This window comes from Pseudorasbora parva, chromosome 19 (assembly GCF_024679245.1).
Source record: "Pseudorasbora parva isolate DD20220531a chromosome 19, ASM2467924v1, whole genome shotgun sequence".
Lineage (NCBI taxonomy): Eukaryota > Metazoa > Chordata > Actinopteri > Cypriniformes > Gobionidae > Pseudorasbora > Pseudorasbora parva.
Genome location: NC_090190.1, coordinates 4,795,856 through 4,813,384, shown reverse-complemented (window position 1 = coordinate 4,813,384; position 17,529 = coordinate 4,795,856). Strand labels below are relative to the sequence as shown.

The window sequence follows — 17,529 nt, the reverse complement described above, 5'->3', positions numbered from 1 at the left end:
ACACAAGCACACACTCCTCCGGACATAAACAAGCATGAACTCTTGCATCACACAAAACTGCTTGACTGTATCGGATTCTGCCTCACCCACAGCCCATATTCTCGCCACAGACTCACAGATCCACACTCTTGGGCATGTGCAGTGTACACTAACTCTCGGGTTGAAAACCGTGGCTAATCGCATGGTTTGGTTTGAGTGGATTTCTGATTACAGAAAAATTAAAAGCTCGTCTTTTTTCAATCACTGCAACGCCGGCCCAAACTTCCTCCGTAGCTTTCCTCTCTTTCATGCTTGCACTCACGCATACACATACTGGGACTGTCACAATTCACGAAAAAATTTAAAGGGTTGGTTCACCCAAAAAGTTAAATTCTGTCATTAAGTAATCGACCCCATGTCGTTCCAAACCTGTAAGACAGAAGTCTTCAACCCTGCTCCTAGGGGCCCACTCTCCTGCAAAGTTTATTTCCAACCTGCTTCAGCACACCTGCCTGTGTTTTTTCACCATGTGCTCCTGAAGAGCTTGATTAGCTTCACCTGTCTTTTAATTAGGGTTGGAGCTAAACTCTGCAGGACAGTGGGTCCCCAGGAGCATGGTAGCAGCTGTAGACTTCTGCTGTAAGACCTACGAATATCTTCGCAACACAAATTAAGATATTTTTAATGAAATCTGAGAGCTCTCTGAACCATCCATAGGTCCAGAAAAGTAGCCTGACAAGCCAGACCCACATCAAGATGAAGTTGGAAGGGCTTAATCCAGGGGGCGGGAAAAACGGTTGTCTTTCAAAGTCCCTCTGCACGCTATAGGATAGCGCTACAACCAACTAATCTAGCTAGTTAACAGATTAAACTTTTGCCGTATCCGGTCGGCAAAACTCAGAACACATCTTCCCTTTTTAAGAATGACTTTAAGTGCCGTTCTTTTCTCAAAGAAAAACTTAACTCCGAGTTTCCCAGAGTGGCGGCCAAAGACTGTTCAGAAGACCGCCTTATCGGCAGTTTCTTGGTTTTCAAGTAGCATGTGGAACACAAACTCTACACAATGTGATTGGCCTGACCTGAGTTGGGTTTTTCCAGCTCGCAAGCCAACGGAGAGTTGCTAGACAAGCCTGCCTGCAAATTAGATTTGCTGCCACTGGGGTGCGTCTTGATTTCTAGGCTACCAGAATGGTAGAAAAGATGCTAAAATAGTCCATGTGACTACAGTGGAGTCACATGGACTGTTTTAACAATGTCTTCCCTACATGTATGTGCCTTGAAATTGTTAACTAAATTGCTGTCTATGGAAGGGTCAGAGAGCTCTTGGATTTCATCAAAAATGTCTTAATATGTTTTCCGAAGATAAACTTACGAGTTTTGAACGACATGAGGGTGAGTAATTAATAACAGAATTTTCATTTTTGGGTGAACTATCGCTTTTAATTATCAATTTTATTTAAATCATCGGACATTAGGAAAGACATGAGGAATTCACACATGAGTTCAATATAGCATTGTTTGAGTACAGATAGACCATAGACTGTTAAAAGGATGGACGACACCCCTTTACAAACTTCTATTGGAGAGAAGTGAAGCCGCCAATGCCTGAATATGGCACTGACATTTTGCGTTGATTTGGGACCTGAGTCTGTGCAGTAGAAAACGCAGGACCCAAGTCTGCGCAGTAAAGAGCAGGGAGTATGAAAAGTAGAGGAAGTATAGTAGATATCAAAACACCACCTACACTCCTGCAGTATCTGTTAGCTGCAATTCATGACTTTGGTGTAAAATAAACAATTGTGGAAATGTGGAAATTAAAGCTAAAGCTCCAATCTTCTCCTGAAAATCCCGGAAAAAACTCTGTTTGTGCTTCAATGACAACTTCGCTTAGAGAAGCTGTCAATCATGTTTTTATAATCAGTCCCTGTTTTTATAGCATCAAATAAACAACTAAAACCAAACTTATTTTAAAAAAAAACCGAACGCTTGAACTTACATTAGCATGATAAAAACTACCTAAAATGACCTAAAAATTTGTTTTGAAGTGTAATTTGATTGTTTAGTTTGTCTTTCATCACATTAGAATACATGGAGGAGTGGGGTTTATAAGCTATACTGGGAACAACCAGATGAGGGCAATCGATACTCTTTGGCTTCACTTTTCAGGACGTGTTTGGCACACTTGGTTATAGACAGATTTCATGTTGGCATAGTGTCTTTTTTTAAATAAATATAAACAATTATATCTTTAAATTTTTTTTAAATAGGATAGTCTAAATTGCAGAAACGCCACCACCACAACTTTGACAGCCCAGTCCTACACGCACGCACACAGACTAACTCGAGTTTGAGGTGTCTCTCTTTCTCTGGCTTATAACGTTTCCCTGGAACCTCCTTCTGGCATTCTCTATCTTGTCGGGTAGGCCGTAGCTCCCCCCCATATATCTGATTGCAGGGCTCATGGCCCGCCACTCTTTCTGATTTGCAGCGTGACTCCAGAGGCTTCGGCACGGCAGAATCCGGTATCAGTTCTGCCTCTTTTAAGGTACAAAAGTCATTCTCGCAATCCTGTCCAACATGATTATATTCTACAGCCCCCAGATCTGTTCTTCAATGGTTTGGAAAACCCTGGATCCTTTTTTGTGGATATTGTAAATCTATGGATATATAAGTGATATAAATGTCTTATGGTCTTGTTTTATTGGGGAGCATTATTTCTCTTTCTTTCTTTCTTTCTATTTTATGTTTTCAAAAATTATTTCCATAGTATGGTGCAGTAACATGTTTAAATTTTAAAATGAAATGATTTACTCATTTTAAAGGTACACTATGTAACTTTTGGACCCCTAGCGGTTAACAACAGAACTGCACACATTTTGTGAAAGGACATTGTTTTGGTTTTGCTTTGGCTCTGCAAGACTGTGCCGATGAATATGGCTATTCTACTGCTAATAAAACATTCACTACTAGAGATATAACCAGTTTAGCTGTAAAGGATCTAAAGCTGATTTGCTGAAGATGTTACTGCTACAACTATAATGAAATGAGCCTACACAATAGATGATGCTTTACATGAGCTATATGTGACAGTTTATCTGTTTAGTAAAATATCTCACTCACCTGTTGAGTAATTAAAACATCATCTCCGCGTCGCTTTTTCAAATCCCTCAGTTCTCGCCGTCTCCGAACAGCCCAAGCCGATTTTTTATTTATTTTTATTACGAGCTCTGTCGCGTTCTCTTTTTGCCAGCAGACCCTCCTCTGTTTGGCATTTGATTAAATTCCCCGGATGTTTAAGATTTCTTGCTCGTTGTGACAACTAACCTCGACCACTCCCACACCAGACACGTGTCAAATCAGCCAGAGCAACTTCTCTCTATTTACAGATCTGACAAGAGACACGGGCGGGTGAAGTATGCATTTTCCCATTAAAAACCCTCTCGTCAGGTCTAAAATATAAGCACTTATTATATAGGCTTACCATAGTGAATCGATCAGACAAAAACAAAAACATTTAATGCTGTATTGACTTTTAAACAAAAAAAGTTACATAGTGTACCTTTTCATTTTAATTTTTTACATTTTATGTTCCAAAAATGGTCCCACAGATGGTGAATCTTTATCTTTTTATGTTTTTATGGAAATTCACCAGTGTGTTTGTTTCTTTTCATGCCTTTCCCTGTGGTGGAACTGTAGAGAGTAAGTTTGGTTAACTTTTGTGCACATTTTTTCCCCCATTTTATTTGACTGCTTGTTTTTTGTGCCATGTCTATATCCAGAAACTGAGATGCTGCTCTAGTAAATAGATGGAAAGCATTCATTCAGTTTTTGGCTGTGTTTGGGACTGAGCACTAACAGGGCAATCCACTTTACTAATATACTAATCAGTAACAAAATAGGATGATGAATATGTGGTCTAACAGATGACAATGCTATTGATCCTGCTATTAATCTATGGCTTTGCTGTTAACTAATCAAGTATATCTAAAAAGTGTCTATTGTAAACCTCAATATCCCATCAGTAATCTGAATGATTAATGCTTCAAAAAATTGGTTAGTTATTTATGAAACAAATTCTCAAGTAGGTAAATAACTTAGTAGTGCCTTTATCGTTTAAAAGAAACAGATGTTTAAATTATAGTGTGCCGTTTAAAACCAAATGATTCTCTTACATACAAATTGAAATTTATTGATTAATTAAGATCATGTACTTTGTTTCCCTATATTTCTGTATTTTTATATTACTTCCCCATTAATATCATTTTTAATAATTACATAAAGACTATTAGAGCTACACAATTAATCGATAAAATCACAATGTTGATTCAAACACCCACGTGAACTTATTCCGAAATGACAACGATTTGGCAATGTCTAGTAAACCTTTCAGTACAATCACGCAACATTCAAATCTGATAGAAAACAAGTGTAAATGCTTGGAGATGTTTTTTTTTAGAATTTGTCAAGTTTTGGGAATTATATATCTTGCTTATCACAGTTTCAGATGAAGATGACATTGGCTCTGCTTATACATTTTCCAACTTGGAGAAAAAAAGTTTTTTTCTTGCGTCATTGCAACATTAATATTTGCCATAACCATCTCTATCAAGTAAACAATGACTGATCAAGATGGATGCATGAATCAAAACTGATTACTTGTGTAAATGTACATGTTTGTGTTTTTAATTACTTATTGATTTAACTTTTGTTATATACAACTTCTGCTGTTTATTTTGCTGATGGTGTTTGCACAGGTGTTCAGCATGTTTCTGGAGACACTTGTGGACTTCATTGTGGTTCATAAGGAGGATCTGCAGGACTGGCTCTTTGTGCTGCTCACACAACTGCTGAAGAAAATGGGAGCGGACCTGCTCGGCTCAGTACAAGCCAAAGTACAGAAAGCCCTAGACGTCACAAGGTGTGTTGCATGACAAAATTGGAAGCCGTTACACTTTATTTCGATTATTCCACTCTAGTCATTCTACCAACTATAAGTAACTTTGCAACTGCTTTATTTCTCTTGTGTCTGTCCTCAGAGAATCTTTCCCGAATGATCTGCAGTTCACCATCCTGATGAGATTCACAGTTGACCAAACACAGACACCAAACTTAAAGGTAAGTGCTTTTTTTTTAGTGACACTGTATGTTCTCACTGTATGGATGAGTGAATCGGATTGACAGTGTTATGCAACATGTTGGTGTCAGAGAACGTAAAAGTAACCCAGATTGTGGCTGTCAGGTCTTGCTTAAGTGCTTGCTTTGGCATTTCTACAGGATGTCATGTTTTGGCTTAATGTACCCCTCCATAAAAGCTCATGCAAACCACAAGGAGATTGTTTTGCATAAGAATCTCCAACCTCTACCTCAGTGTTTCCTGCACCGCAGCTGAATATGAAGAGTTTTAGTTGTTGCATTGCTAATGCAAATTTGTGAACCAATCACCCAATTGTTACCATTCTTATTAATGAATGAACTTTTTTTTTTTTTTTTTTTACAATACTATAAATGCACGTTTGTGTTGTATTGATATGGTTGTATTGGTAAGTTATTTTAATAGCAGTTAATAACATTTTGTATTAGTTTTTATTTTTATATTTTCATTTATTTTAGTAGGTTTTTTTTTAATTTCTATATAGCTTTATTTTTATTTCAGTTTTAATTTAGTAGTTTTAGTGATTCAACTTAAGCTTAATTTATTTCAGTTTGTTGGCAAGGCACAAATATCATAGTTTTAATTCTCAATAATAACAGAGAGCATTACATGACAATCTAATGATATATGTTAAAGAAATCTTTAAAAATTTACTCCTACCTGAGTTTCAGAGTTTAATTAATTTAATTTGAATAAAAACAATTGCTTAAGTTAACAGTGTAATTATACATTTTAATTAGTAAGTGCGATTAATTGACTACATATACTTATAATTGGGCTGAGATTTGGGTTTGGGTTGGCTGGAGAGGTATGAATCGTCACTGGTCTCACGATTCAATTCAATAACGATTATCGTGATATTCAATTATGCGTTGCATCCTCAATTTTCACTATTACTGCACATGGCTACATTTTGAATATAAGCTGTCAGATATATGATTTTTTTAAGAACACTTCCTGAATGTAGCAAACATCAACACAGATGAGCACAGCAGATGACCGGTGCATTTAGAACTAACAAACACTAGTAAATAAATACTAAAAGTGCATGAAACTGTCAAGAAGTGTGCTTAGGTTATAATAACCCGCACACGCATACAGCCTCGCGCGCACACTCACATGCTGTAAATGTTAAAATAGTGGGTGCATTTCTTTAAGTATTTGCTTTTGTTTTTCGTCTCCCTCCACCATTTTATACATTAAAATATATTATAGAATAATGTCAGAGAAACGGCAGTAGACTATAATCGATTAGTCTATTACTGCATCGATGCAGAATCGCCCATGTCCGCATTGCGATGCAAGGATTAATTTCAACACCCCTAGTTAGTTGCATGCAATCATTCATCATTTATAATTATTATTACTATAAGTACATGTTGCAAGGACACTAAAATAACGTGCTACCAAAAATGTTATTACTTTTAATGTCGACATCTCCAGCTGCAACAATAATATCCTGTAGGAAACACTGCCCTACACCAATCCCATAACCACATTTGACCAAATCCCCTCTAACCAAACCACCTCCCTTTCATCTACCTCATATTCGGCATCGTTTTTCAGCAGTATGACCGCACCCTGTCCAGTTTTCTCCCCCTTATCTGCGTGTCTGTCAGGGCTCCCTTTCATTGACGTGCTCTCCCTCTCTCTCTCTGAAGCCGGGGAGAAGGCGCTGTTGCTGGTACGGGGGCGGGGCTATAGAATTGCTTCCCCTCAGAAAGCGACGGCATGCTTGCACACTGCAGGAAAATATCCAATTGTGGAACCAAGCAGTCCAGGTCAGTGAGACACAGGGGAAGCAATTCTGTAACAAATAAAACCCCTCAGCTGAGCTAGCTCGACTTTTATCCCGCCAAATCCAGTTTCAGAAATAAACGACTCACAGAATCTTCATACGCAAAATTACATCCATAATTCACAACTTCTAGAGTTGTTTAGAGATTAATACTTTTAATTCTGCAAGGATGTGATAAATTGATCAAATTGACAGTATAGAAATGTATAATGTTGCAACAGATTTCTATTTCTTTTCATCAAAGAATCTTGAAAAAAGTATCATGGTTTCAGCAAAAGCACCACGACTGTTTTCAACACTGATAATAATAAGAAATGTTTCTGGAGCAGTACATCAGCATATTAGAATGATTTCTAAAGGTTCATTTGACTAAAAAATAAATTACATTTCAACATATATTCAAATAGAAAACAGCTATTTTAAATGTAATAATATTTCACAGTATTACTGTATTTTTAATTCAAATCAACTAAATGCAGCCCTGCTGAGCACTAAAGACTAAAAAACCAACACCAAACATGTGAAAGGTTGTGTAGAAAGTGTTTTTGGCAGCCTAGTTATTGCATCTTTGGTTGATGTTTGAGAGAGAGGGACGTCAGTGAACGAGAGTAGGGCGCAACACAAATACACAAGCCTTTACCTTTGAAACGCTGTGCTGTGCCCAATCACACCCGTCATGCTCACCCCAACTTCCCCCTGCTGTCTTGCTTCTTTTCACGGATTTAATAATAGCCGTGATTACGTGATTTTTTTTTTGTGCTTGTCTGTAACGGATGGACTGCAGCGTTGATGTTTGATTCTGATTGGTCTTTATGTGGAGAAGATTAAATGGAGGAGGGTTTGTGATTGAGGTAAAATGTTTGGAGTGAATGTTACTGTTGTCTTGGATGACATAAAATGCCTTAGATGATTTTGTTGCAGAGATGTAACATAAGAATGATGTTTCAGGTGAAGGTGGCCATATTGAAGTACATAGAAACACTGACACTACAAATGGAGCCACAGGATTTTGTCAACTCGAGTGAAACCCGACTGGCAGTGTCCCGTATCATTACATGGACCACCGAACCAAAGAGCTCGGATGTCAGAAAGGTAGATTTGCTTATTACATTAAGGATGTTTCTAATGTTTCTACTTTTTCTGCTTGACATCATGAGCTCTCATTCTTTTTTATAGTTTGATGTTAATTGGTTGAATTATGTGCTTTGATTACAGGCAGCGCAGTCTGTGTTGATCTCGCTGTTCCAGCTGAACACACCAGAGTTCACAATGCTTCTTGCTGCACTACCTAAAACATTTCAGGACGGAGCCACCAAATTGTTGCAGAACCACCTACGGAACACAGGCAACGCTGCCCAGGTGATTAACATCACATTTCTGGCCCCGTTTACAGCTGGTATTAAGATGCATTTTTGATCGATCGGAAGTAGAAAAGTCACATTCCCATTTACACATGTTGTTTAAATCTGTCTCTTGTATCTGCTTTCAACCACTTCTGTACTGATTTCTTCGAGGGGAGGGTCTATGGGCGGGTAACTGTAAGAGTTTTTTTTTCCAGATCTTTCAATCTAAAGGACAAAATTAGCTTGCTCAGTTTACATATGAACGTGCACGGAGACAGAGCATCAGTTTTCATTTCTGTTCTGACAGCCACAAGATCACACCCAACCCTGTGTGAGTGTGTGTTAGAAATAAGGAATCGGAAGAGAACATTGTGCTTGGTACGCTTTAATCTTTAAACGACAAAGTTTAAATCTTGTCTAGTTCGAGTGCTTCCTATAATGTTTATGAATTAGGTCAGTAGGCGGAGAGTCTTTTGTGGCTGTTTAAACACATTCGACTCGTTTTAGGCCCCGTTTAGGCTTGTATTTAGCATTGTCCACTCACAGTCAGATCAGTCCACTTACGGTCAGATCAGACCAAAACACATCTTAATACCAGGTGTAAACGGGGCCTGTAAGAACCGTTTCTGAACCACTTTTTTGTCAGCACTAAGACATAATTTTCTTTCTTTCTTGCAGGCTACAATGGGAAGCCCACTCACCCGACACACCCCAAGATCACCAGCTAGTTGGTCGAGCCCTTTAACATCCCCTACCAACACATCACAACACAACACACCTTCACCAAGGCACGCCACTGGGTCACAGACTACAAACATTGACATAGATTTACTTCATAAATGCTGTAAATTGTGTTTTGTAGTTGTTTGCTCAGCATTTATACGTAACTAAACATTCCATTTAATGTCACAGTGCATTTGATTACGATACCGAGAACATGAACTCTGAGGAGATCTACAGCTCCCTAAGAGGAGTCAGTCAGGCCATCCAGAACTTCAGCGTCCGCAGCCAAGAGGACATGACAGAGCCAGCGCGGAAAAGAGATGGAGATGGTGGAGAAGAGGTAAGGAAGGCAAGTTAAGTAGGAGATATTGTCAGCCAGTGGTGATTAAGTTTAAAATACATTGGGGTTTTTTTGAACGTTCAAGCATGAAAACCTATTGTAGTAGAGCCCAAAAACAAAATCAAGACTTTGTAAAAAGGCATAATAGGCTTTCTATTCATACGTAATAATGTTTCAGTTGCAATATTACCATTTTGCAGTATTGTTAACAAAAAACACATTAATAAATAGTTTTCATTAATTGTATAAAGATTAAATTTAATAAATTATAAATATTAGATGGAAAAACTTACATAACATAACTTAATCTTAATTTATTTCAGTTATTTTAGTAATAACTAAAATCTATAGTTGTAAAAAAATCTAAATAGAAGTAACATAAGTAATAAAAAATTACAAAAGCACAACATAATTACATAAACTAAAATTAAAATAAAACTATAATAAATACTATAATAGTATATAAATAATGCTAAAATAACACTTGAGATGGCTTGATATAAAAAGACAGCAGAGTAATATGATAGCACTGGCATTTTTCCATGTGCAATGGTGAAAAATACAGATAAGCACTCGTATGAAGCACGTTTGACTTTTTGCTGCGGACCAATTAGAATCAATCCAGAGAGCCGTCAGCCGTGTAATAAGATTATAAAATACACAGAAATTTAAAACCATATCACTGATGTTTGAGTGTGTTATGGATGTGTCTCTTTACAGGGTTGTGATCAAACCACAGACTCTGGTCGCACAGCGCTGGATAATAAGACATCTCTGCTAAATACTATGCCGCTCCTCTCGTCGAGTCCCCGCCCAACAAGGGAATATCAGCCAGTGAGCTACTCTGACTCCTCCTTCAGCTCCTCCCCTTTTAATAAAAGCCTGAAAGATGCAGACCAGGATGCCGAATGCCTCACTGATGGTAATGCACTTCGATAACTGCTTGGTAAAGTGATTGCATGTAAACTCCTGTGTGGGGGTCTGACTTCCTTTCCACTGATGGTGTTACAGACAGTGGTGTGGACCAGTCTGAGGTGGTTTCGGAGCTACTAAAGGAGCTCTCGAATCACAGCGAACGAGTGGAAGAGAGGAAAGCCGCACTGTGTGAGCTAATGCGGCTGATCAGAGAAACGCAACTGCATGTTTGGGACGAGCACTTCAAAACCATCCTCCTGCTGCTCCTGGAAACACTTGGGGATGGAGAGGTGAATGCAAACACACACTTGCTTCTGAAAACACAGGCTAATGTGAGTCATGAGGACAACCAAATTTAGTCACTGATCTTTATTTTTCTCTCTTAGCACGTCATTCGGGCATTAGCACTCCGGGTGTTGAAGGAAATACTTAACAGGCAGCCGTGGCGCTTTAAAAACTATGCGGAACTCACCATTATGAAGACCCTGGAAGCACATAAAGACCCACACAAAGAGGTCAGGCGTCCCTAAAGGGATAGGTCACCCGAAAATGAAAATGGTCATTTACTCACATTCATGTTGTTTTAAACCCATAAGATTTTTGTGCATCTTAGGAAACATTTTTTGAATGATATCTAAGAGCTTTCTCTTCCTCCATTGAACATCTCCAAAATCACCCCGAATTATTCTTAAAGAGATAGAAAAAAAAGTACAAGTCTTCTGAAGAGACGATTTTTGAGCTTTATATGATGAAAAGATTTAATTTAGGCTTGTATTCACCTATGGTAGTGGCTAAAAGTGATGTCCAGCCTATGAAAATTGACATCTTCACCCTTTATTCAAATATTTAAAATTTGTTAAAGATTTTGTAACCACGTTGCGTAGTTGTGCTTTAAGTCAATTGTTTTATTTTGTGATAACGCAATTAATCGATAATCGGTTAGGCTTTATTAGGTGTCGATGTTACAGTGTAATCATACTTTTAAATACTGAGTAATAATAATTAACAACATGAGCTTACTTTAAGGTTAGAGCATGGTTTATGGTTAGTTGCATGTAATTATGCATAATTTATAATTATTACTACAGTAACTGCATGTAACAAGCAGTGTAAAAAGTCTTGTGAGTTTGAAATTACATGAAGGTAAGGACATTTAAATTTTTTGATATTTCCCTTTAACATGCACAAGATCACAGTTCAAAAAGACGTGAAGCATGCAAGACAGACAACTCAATCTGAAGCGCAAATCTAAACCTAAACAAAATGTCCTTTCCTCTCTGTATCAGGTGGTGCGGGCTGCAGAAGAGGCAGCGTCTATGTTGGCGACCTCAATAAGTCCCGATCAGTGTATTAAGGTGCTGTGCCCTATCATCCAGTCAGCAGACTACCCCATCAACCTGGCTGCCATCAAGATGCTCACCAAAGTCATCGACCGGCTGCCCAAAGAGGGGCTCATTCAAATGCTCCCAGAGATCGTCCCTGGGCTCATTCAGGTAAATAATGTGCTTTATATACTCTACCTTCTATTGTACAGATTGTTTCAAAGCAGCTGATACAGTGATAACAGGGAAATTATGCATTTCAGTTGTTCAGCTGAAGTCAGTTCAGAGTTGATTCAGTTCTGTTGTGAAGATCGTCAGTTACTAAATTAGTTTTTAATCTATAAAGCAGTTCTGCAAAAATTTAATCATCCAGTTCAATTCTCATGCAACAGCGTCAGTGCAGTCAGATCAATAATATTGTTGAATATTAAGTGTCCCCAGCTAAGAGAGTCAGAGTCGACAGTGGCAAGGAACACAAACCCCATCAGGTGACAGAATGAAGAAAAAAACCTTGCCAGTCAGAGTTCAGATCAGGATCGGTAGCATTCGAATATTCATCCAGTTCCTTTTGCTTGAAGATCAATTCATCGCGCCGGTATGGAGCCGTAACTGGTCATAGGGTCTGTGTGGAGGACCTGTCTGGTCTCTGTTGAAGATCTGTGCTGGTGACTGTCATGTCGTCGAGGCCTTCTCAGGGGATTGTCTCTTAGACACGGTCCCTGCCGACATTCAGGGCTGCGTTTTGGTCGTGTCTAGGTGCAGGTCCATCATCTGATGTGGATACGGACTGGATCCGGCTGACTACGGTAACCTCAGGATAAGGATGAGACAGACAGACGATGTAACCAGTACATTAGGTGTAATAGGAAGTGATCTGGGTTTCGGTTGACCTAATTTATGCAGCCTAACAATCATTTGACTAATAGAAATTGATAATGGGTTGTGTATGCCAGGTTAAAGAGATCTGTTTTTAGTCTAGATTTAAACTGACAGAGTGTCTGCTTCCTAAACAAGGATAGGAAGACTGGTCCAGAGTTTAGGTGCTAAATAAGAAAAGGATCGACCACCTGCAGTTGATTTTGATATTCTAGGTATAATCAACTGGCGAAAATTTTGATACCGCAATAGACGTTGTAGAGGCCAAAGTACAATTCATAGTAATGTGAATGAGAATTAATGTTAAAAAGGTAAATAATTTCATTTAGAAGTTCATGTAATGGTTAAAATGTTAAATGATACTTAAAAGGTAAAAGCTTACTAAAATTCATGAGTTTATTAGGATTTGGTACATATTGGTAAAATAGTGTACTGCCTCTTTAAAGGGGGGGTGAAATGCTGTTTCATGCATACTGATCTTTTTACACTGTTAAAGACTTGGAATCCCATACTAAACATAGACAAAGTTTCAAAAGTTAAGGTGGACGTTTGATGGGAGTATTTCTTTGTCAAAAATACTACTTCCGGTTAGTCATAAGGTTCGGCAAGTTTTTTGAGATCATGCGTCCCCATTGACGTTAGTGGGGGCGGAATTTCCTTGTATGGGCCTTACGGACAATTCTACCGGAAGCGCGTGAGAGAGAGCGAGGGAGAGAGCGAAAGCAACAGCCTACGCCCATCAAAGCGCTGGCTTGTAGGATGCTAAACAGGTGATATAACCAGTAGCTACTGACTTACCCACTGATAGGCCGGCGGTCGATCTGTATTAGCACTTTCCTCACGCGACGGGCGAATCACTTTCCTCACAGAGCGACTCACTTTCCTCACGCGGCAGGCGAATCACTTTCCTCACAGAGCGACTCACTTTCCTCACGCGGCGGGCGAATCACTTTCCTCACTGAGCGAATCACTTTCCTCACAGAGCGAATCACTTTCCTCACAGAGCGACTCACTTTCCTCACAGAGCGACTCACTTTCCTCACGCGGCGGGCGAATCACTTTCCTCACAGAGCGACTCACTTTCCTCACAGAGCGACTCACTTTCCTCACAGAGCGACTCACTTTCCTCACGCGGCGGGCGAATCACTTTCCTCACTGAGCGAATCACTTTCCTCACAGAGCGACTCACTTTCCTCACGCGGCGGGCGAATCACTTTCCTCACAGAGCGAATCACTTTCCTCACTGCAGCGCGCTGCTGCACACGTCATTATTTAGCTCCGCTCACATGACACGCCCCCACCCGCTCGGCTTTTTTCGGAAAGACTCGGAACAGCGCATCTTTCTTATATAATTATAAAAAAAATAAAGACTTTTCGGAGATATGCAGGATGCAATGCTACTCTATAGGTACTCAAGATTGACATGACACTGACTGAAACTGAGTGTTTCACCCCCCCTTTAAGAACAGATCAACTCCGGCTTTGTTGCGTTGATTTTCTTTATGTGATTCAGATCTTGAGAACTGTGGAAGCGAACGGTTTTCTTACCTTATAACTGCCAACTTTTAGATAATTCTCTGTTAGGAATCTTTTATTTCATTATAGTAACTAGAAGAAGTGTATTAGTCAGCTCACATTCTCTTTTGTAAATCTGAAACCAAGGAATAAAACCGGAGATTTTCATCTTTTATTTCAACAACGTTTCTGAAGTGGATTAATTGAACTGTGTTGCTGGGCTGACAATGGACACTGTGATTGGGAATAGCTGCCTGGAATAATGTTAGACAGTTATTAGTGTAAGCCATTGCATATTTCAAGATTTCAAACCTCTACAGACGTGATGGATAATAATGCATTACGAGCTCGCTCAAGTACAGAGGAGCTAAACCATTTAATCCTTTGTAAGTAATTAGCAACATTTTATAATGTATGTGATACTTAATTAGGGAGCCAATGCAGTGTTGACAGAACCGGGCTAATATGGTCATACTTCCCGGTGGACCAGCTGGAGTTTGTTTATTAAGTGTGCAGGGCAACCACCCAGTAGAGCATTACAATAATCCAGCCTTTAGGTCATGAATGCATGAACTAACTGTTCTGCATTTGTCATTGAGACCATATGTCGTAATATAGATATATTTTTACGATTTTAGAAGAAGTATCTTGTAAAATAACTATTTACAGATGGTAAAAATGTGGCTTGTACAGTACAAATGAAGTAGTAGGAAATTACTAGTCATCCCATTTTTTTGTATCAATTATGTATTCCATTAATTTTGTAAATTGGTATGTATTGTCAGGGCGTGAAGAAAATACTCAGCTTTAGTATCAGCAAAATTTAATCATTGGTTCCTAATGATATCTTCTAAGGGTAGCATGCACAAGGTGAAAAGCAACGGTCCTAGTTCTGAGCCTTGAGTTACTCCATACTGAACTTGTTTGAACTCTTAATTTAACTGCTATACGTTGGTAACGGTCAGATAAGTACAATTTGAACCTTGCCAATGCAATTCCACTAATGCCAATGTAATTTTCAAGTCTATTCAAAAGAGTGTTGTGGTCGATAGTATCAAATGCAGTTCACTAAGATCCAGTAACACTAATAGGAAGATTCAACCACGATCAGATGATAAGAGCAAATCATTTGTAACTCTAATGAGAGCAGTCTCAGTAATGTGATATGGTCTAAATCCTCACTGGAAATCCTTGCAGATACCATTAGATGAATGATAAAAGCATTGGCAGCCAATCAGAAGAAACAGAACTTTATTGTGCACTGGCTTGGATGCTAATATTGTTATCACTCTTGGTGTGGACAGGCCTTCAGAACTGTTGTTTAAAAATATTGGAGTTGAATGTTTGATCATGTGCATACTTTTATGACTAAAAAACACTTATTCAACCATGCAGCAACTCCGCAGTTCAATCTGTAGCGCAAAACGGACTGCGTGATCAGTGTAGTTTGTTTCCAGAATGAATGACTCTATGCACTGGTTCTTTTTATTGAATCAAACTGGTGTGATCCAACTCTGAACAAATGATTAATTGTTTCCTTTTATTGATATAGAATCAATCATTCAAATGACTTTTTAGCACTGTTAATATCAAACATGCAGATTTAAAGAACATGCCAACAAACTTTGATAGTTCACTTTATATGTTATTTAAACGTATGGACGTACTGAGTTTTAAAGATAAAATTGGATGATAAATAGAGTGACGGTATTCCAAAAGAAAGAAGCCATACTGAACTGCCTGAAATGAGTCGTCAGTAATTCATGATCTTAATTGGCTGCCGCCCTTTTCCCCACCCTCAAACACTTTAGTTGTATCTGAGGCTGGAAGATTTTGCTTTTTGTTGTTGACATGTCGAAAAGACTCAAATCCTCTTTGATGCACTTCCAAAGGATGAGGACTCGTGATACAGTAAAACCGAGGCCATCGCTACTGTTCGTATCACTGTGTGTCAAGTGCTGAGGAAGATCCAAAGCTGAAATTCAGATATAGCGATGAGTGAGTTTCTGAAACTCACTATAAACAATATCTAGAATTTGCCATCTAACCAATCAGAGCAGAGCAGGCTCTTAGAAAGGAGGGGCTTAACAAGACCGAATCTGTAACTGAACCGTTTCAGATGCTGAGAGAAAAGAGCTGATGCTGCAATGTATATATTATGAGAAAATTAGTGTTTTTGATCTTTGATGCATGTTAATCTGTTGTAGGAGAATATTTAAAACAGCATAATGAGGGCATTTTAAAGATGGTTTTGCATGTTTTGATTATAATTTCCTCTCATTCACAGGGTTATGATAACTCTGAGAGCAGTGTGCGAAAGGCGTGTGTATTTTGCCTCGTGGCCATCTATGCTGTCATTGGAGAGGATCTGAAACCTCACCTCAGCCAGCTGTCCGGCAGCAAGGTGAGCCCTTTCTTCTTGCTAAATGTCTTTTTTTTTTATCCTCTTTCCTCATTCTGTCTTTATATATAATCTATAACATGCACTTTTTCTCTCTTTCCAGCTGAAACTGTTGAATTTGTACATAAAGCGAGCGCAGAGCGGCTCCAGCGGAAGTGACCAGTCTTCAGATCTGGGAGGGCAGGGCCTGTAGCCGTGCCGTCACTATTCAGAACTACAGCACTCTCTTAGTGCAGGGGACCCTAGCTGGCTTTTTAACTCACATGCATACACAGACAAACACCTACATACGCTTGCCTACAGATACGCAAAGCCGCATGCCACCTCCACTGCTGGACACCCTCCTCCGGCCCCACATCACCTCCCAGTGGGAGTGCCGTCGTATTGAAACGCTCCTTCCCAACTAGGATGACCATCGCTCCGTGTTCATGTCTGAGAGACCGGATGGCGGTCTGCTGTTGTTTTGTCACTTTGTCAGTGAGAAGATCCTGTGTACGAGTGTGTGCGTCAGGGGCAAAACATTGGGGGAGGGTGGAAACCCGGCAGAGAGAGTCGTGGGTGTCATTTTGTGCAACATGGAGATCATTTCTTTTTATCAAAGAGCTTTTGAGAAACTCAGATTTTTAAGATGAAGTTCAAAACTTCTTGGTCTGAGCGACGTGTCATTAACGTTCCTAATTGCTCACTATCGATTATTAACGGTCATATCAGTTCATAACAATGAGCGGTTGGTCCAGCTTGCTCTATTATAAGGCATACTTTGCTTGGCTATATGCATGTCATGAATTAAACTGAACCTTTTTATCTGGTTGCGTACAACAGTCCACGCATCAGTCGACCCACACACTCGAGATTCTCGTCGCGGCGCGGCCACACCGCATAGGCAATATGTATCTACGTATATATACCTTTACAAAGGAATATTCAAGAAGATCTTGTGATGTCCTGAGGGGTGTGTGGATTCTTTTGAGTAGCATAGTGTCATTCTTCTCTGATGGGAAATTTGTAGAAATGTATTTACGCATCTAAATCCCGCAACTGTCTCGTCACTTCTTTCCTGTAGTGTCGGTCTTTCTCCCCCGTGAGGAAGTTCTCTTTCTTCCCGCTGCATTTCTAGACCTGTGCTAACGATGAAATTAAAATAAAGAAAATGTACAGTAATTAA

At 39.2% G+C, this 17,529-nt stretch overlaps 1 protein-coding gene across 48 annotated transcripts in view; it reads left to right on the top strand.

Moving 5' to 3' along the window:
* Positions 1 to 17,529, top strand: part of clasp2 (cytoplasmic linker associated protein 2) — a 61,078-nt gene extending 43,549 nt beyond the window's left edge. For 27 of the 48 annotated variants that reach the window (XM_067425167.1, XM_067425181.1, XM_067425159.1 and 24 more), the window contains 13 exons: positions 2,468 to 2,524; positions 4,734 to 4,897; positions 5,016 to 5,094; positions 7,878 to 8,021; positions 8,145 to 8,288; positions 8,951 to 9,060; positions 9,185 to 9,344; positions 10,056 to 10,257; positions 10,347 to 10,540; positions 10,637 to 10,765; positions 11,537 to 11,743; positions 16,251 to 16,367; positions 16,468 to 17,529. In XM_067425167.1, coding sequence (XP_067281268.1) covers positions 2,468 to 2,524; positions 4,734 to 4,897; positions 5,016 to 5,094; positions 7,878 to 8,021; positions 8,145 to 8,288; positions 8,951 to 9,060; positions 9,185 to 9,344; positions 10,056 to 10,257; positions 10,347 to 10,540; positions 10,637 to 10,765; positions 11,537 to 11,743; positions 16,251 to 16,367; positions 16,468 to 16,557 — 1,797 coding nt within the window. In that variant the 3' untranslated portion in view covers positions 16,558 to 17,529. The remainder of the gene's footprint in view (positions 1 to 2,467; positions 2,525 to 4,733; positions 4,898 to 5,015; positions 5,095 to 7,877; positions 8,022 to 8,144; positions 8,289 to 8,950; positions 9,061 to 9,184; positions 9,345 to 10,055; positions 10,258 to 10,346; positions 10,541 to 10,636; positions 10,766 to 11,536; positions 11,744 to 16,250; positions 16,368 to 16,467) is intronic. The other 21 variants (XM_067425180.1, XM_067425169.1, XM_067425190.1 and 18 more) reach the window with 2 other exon arrangements.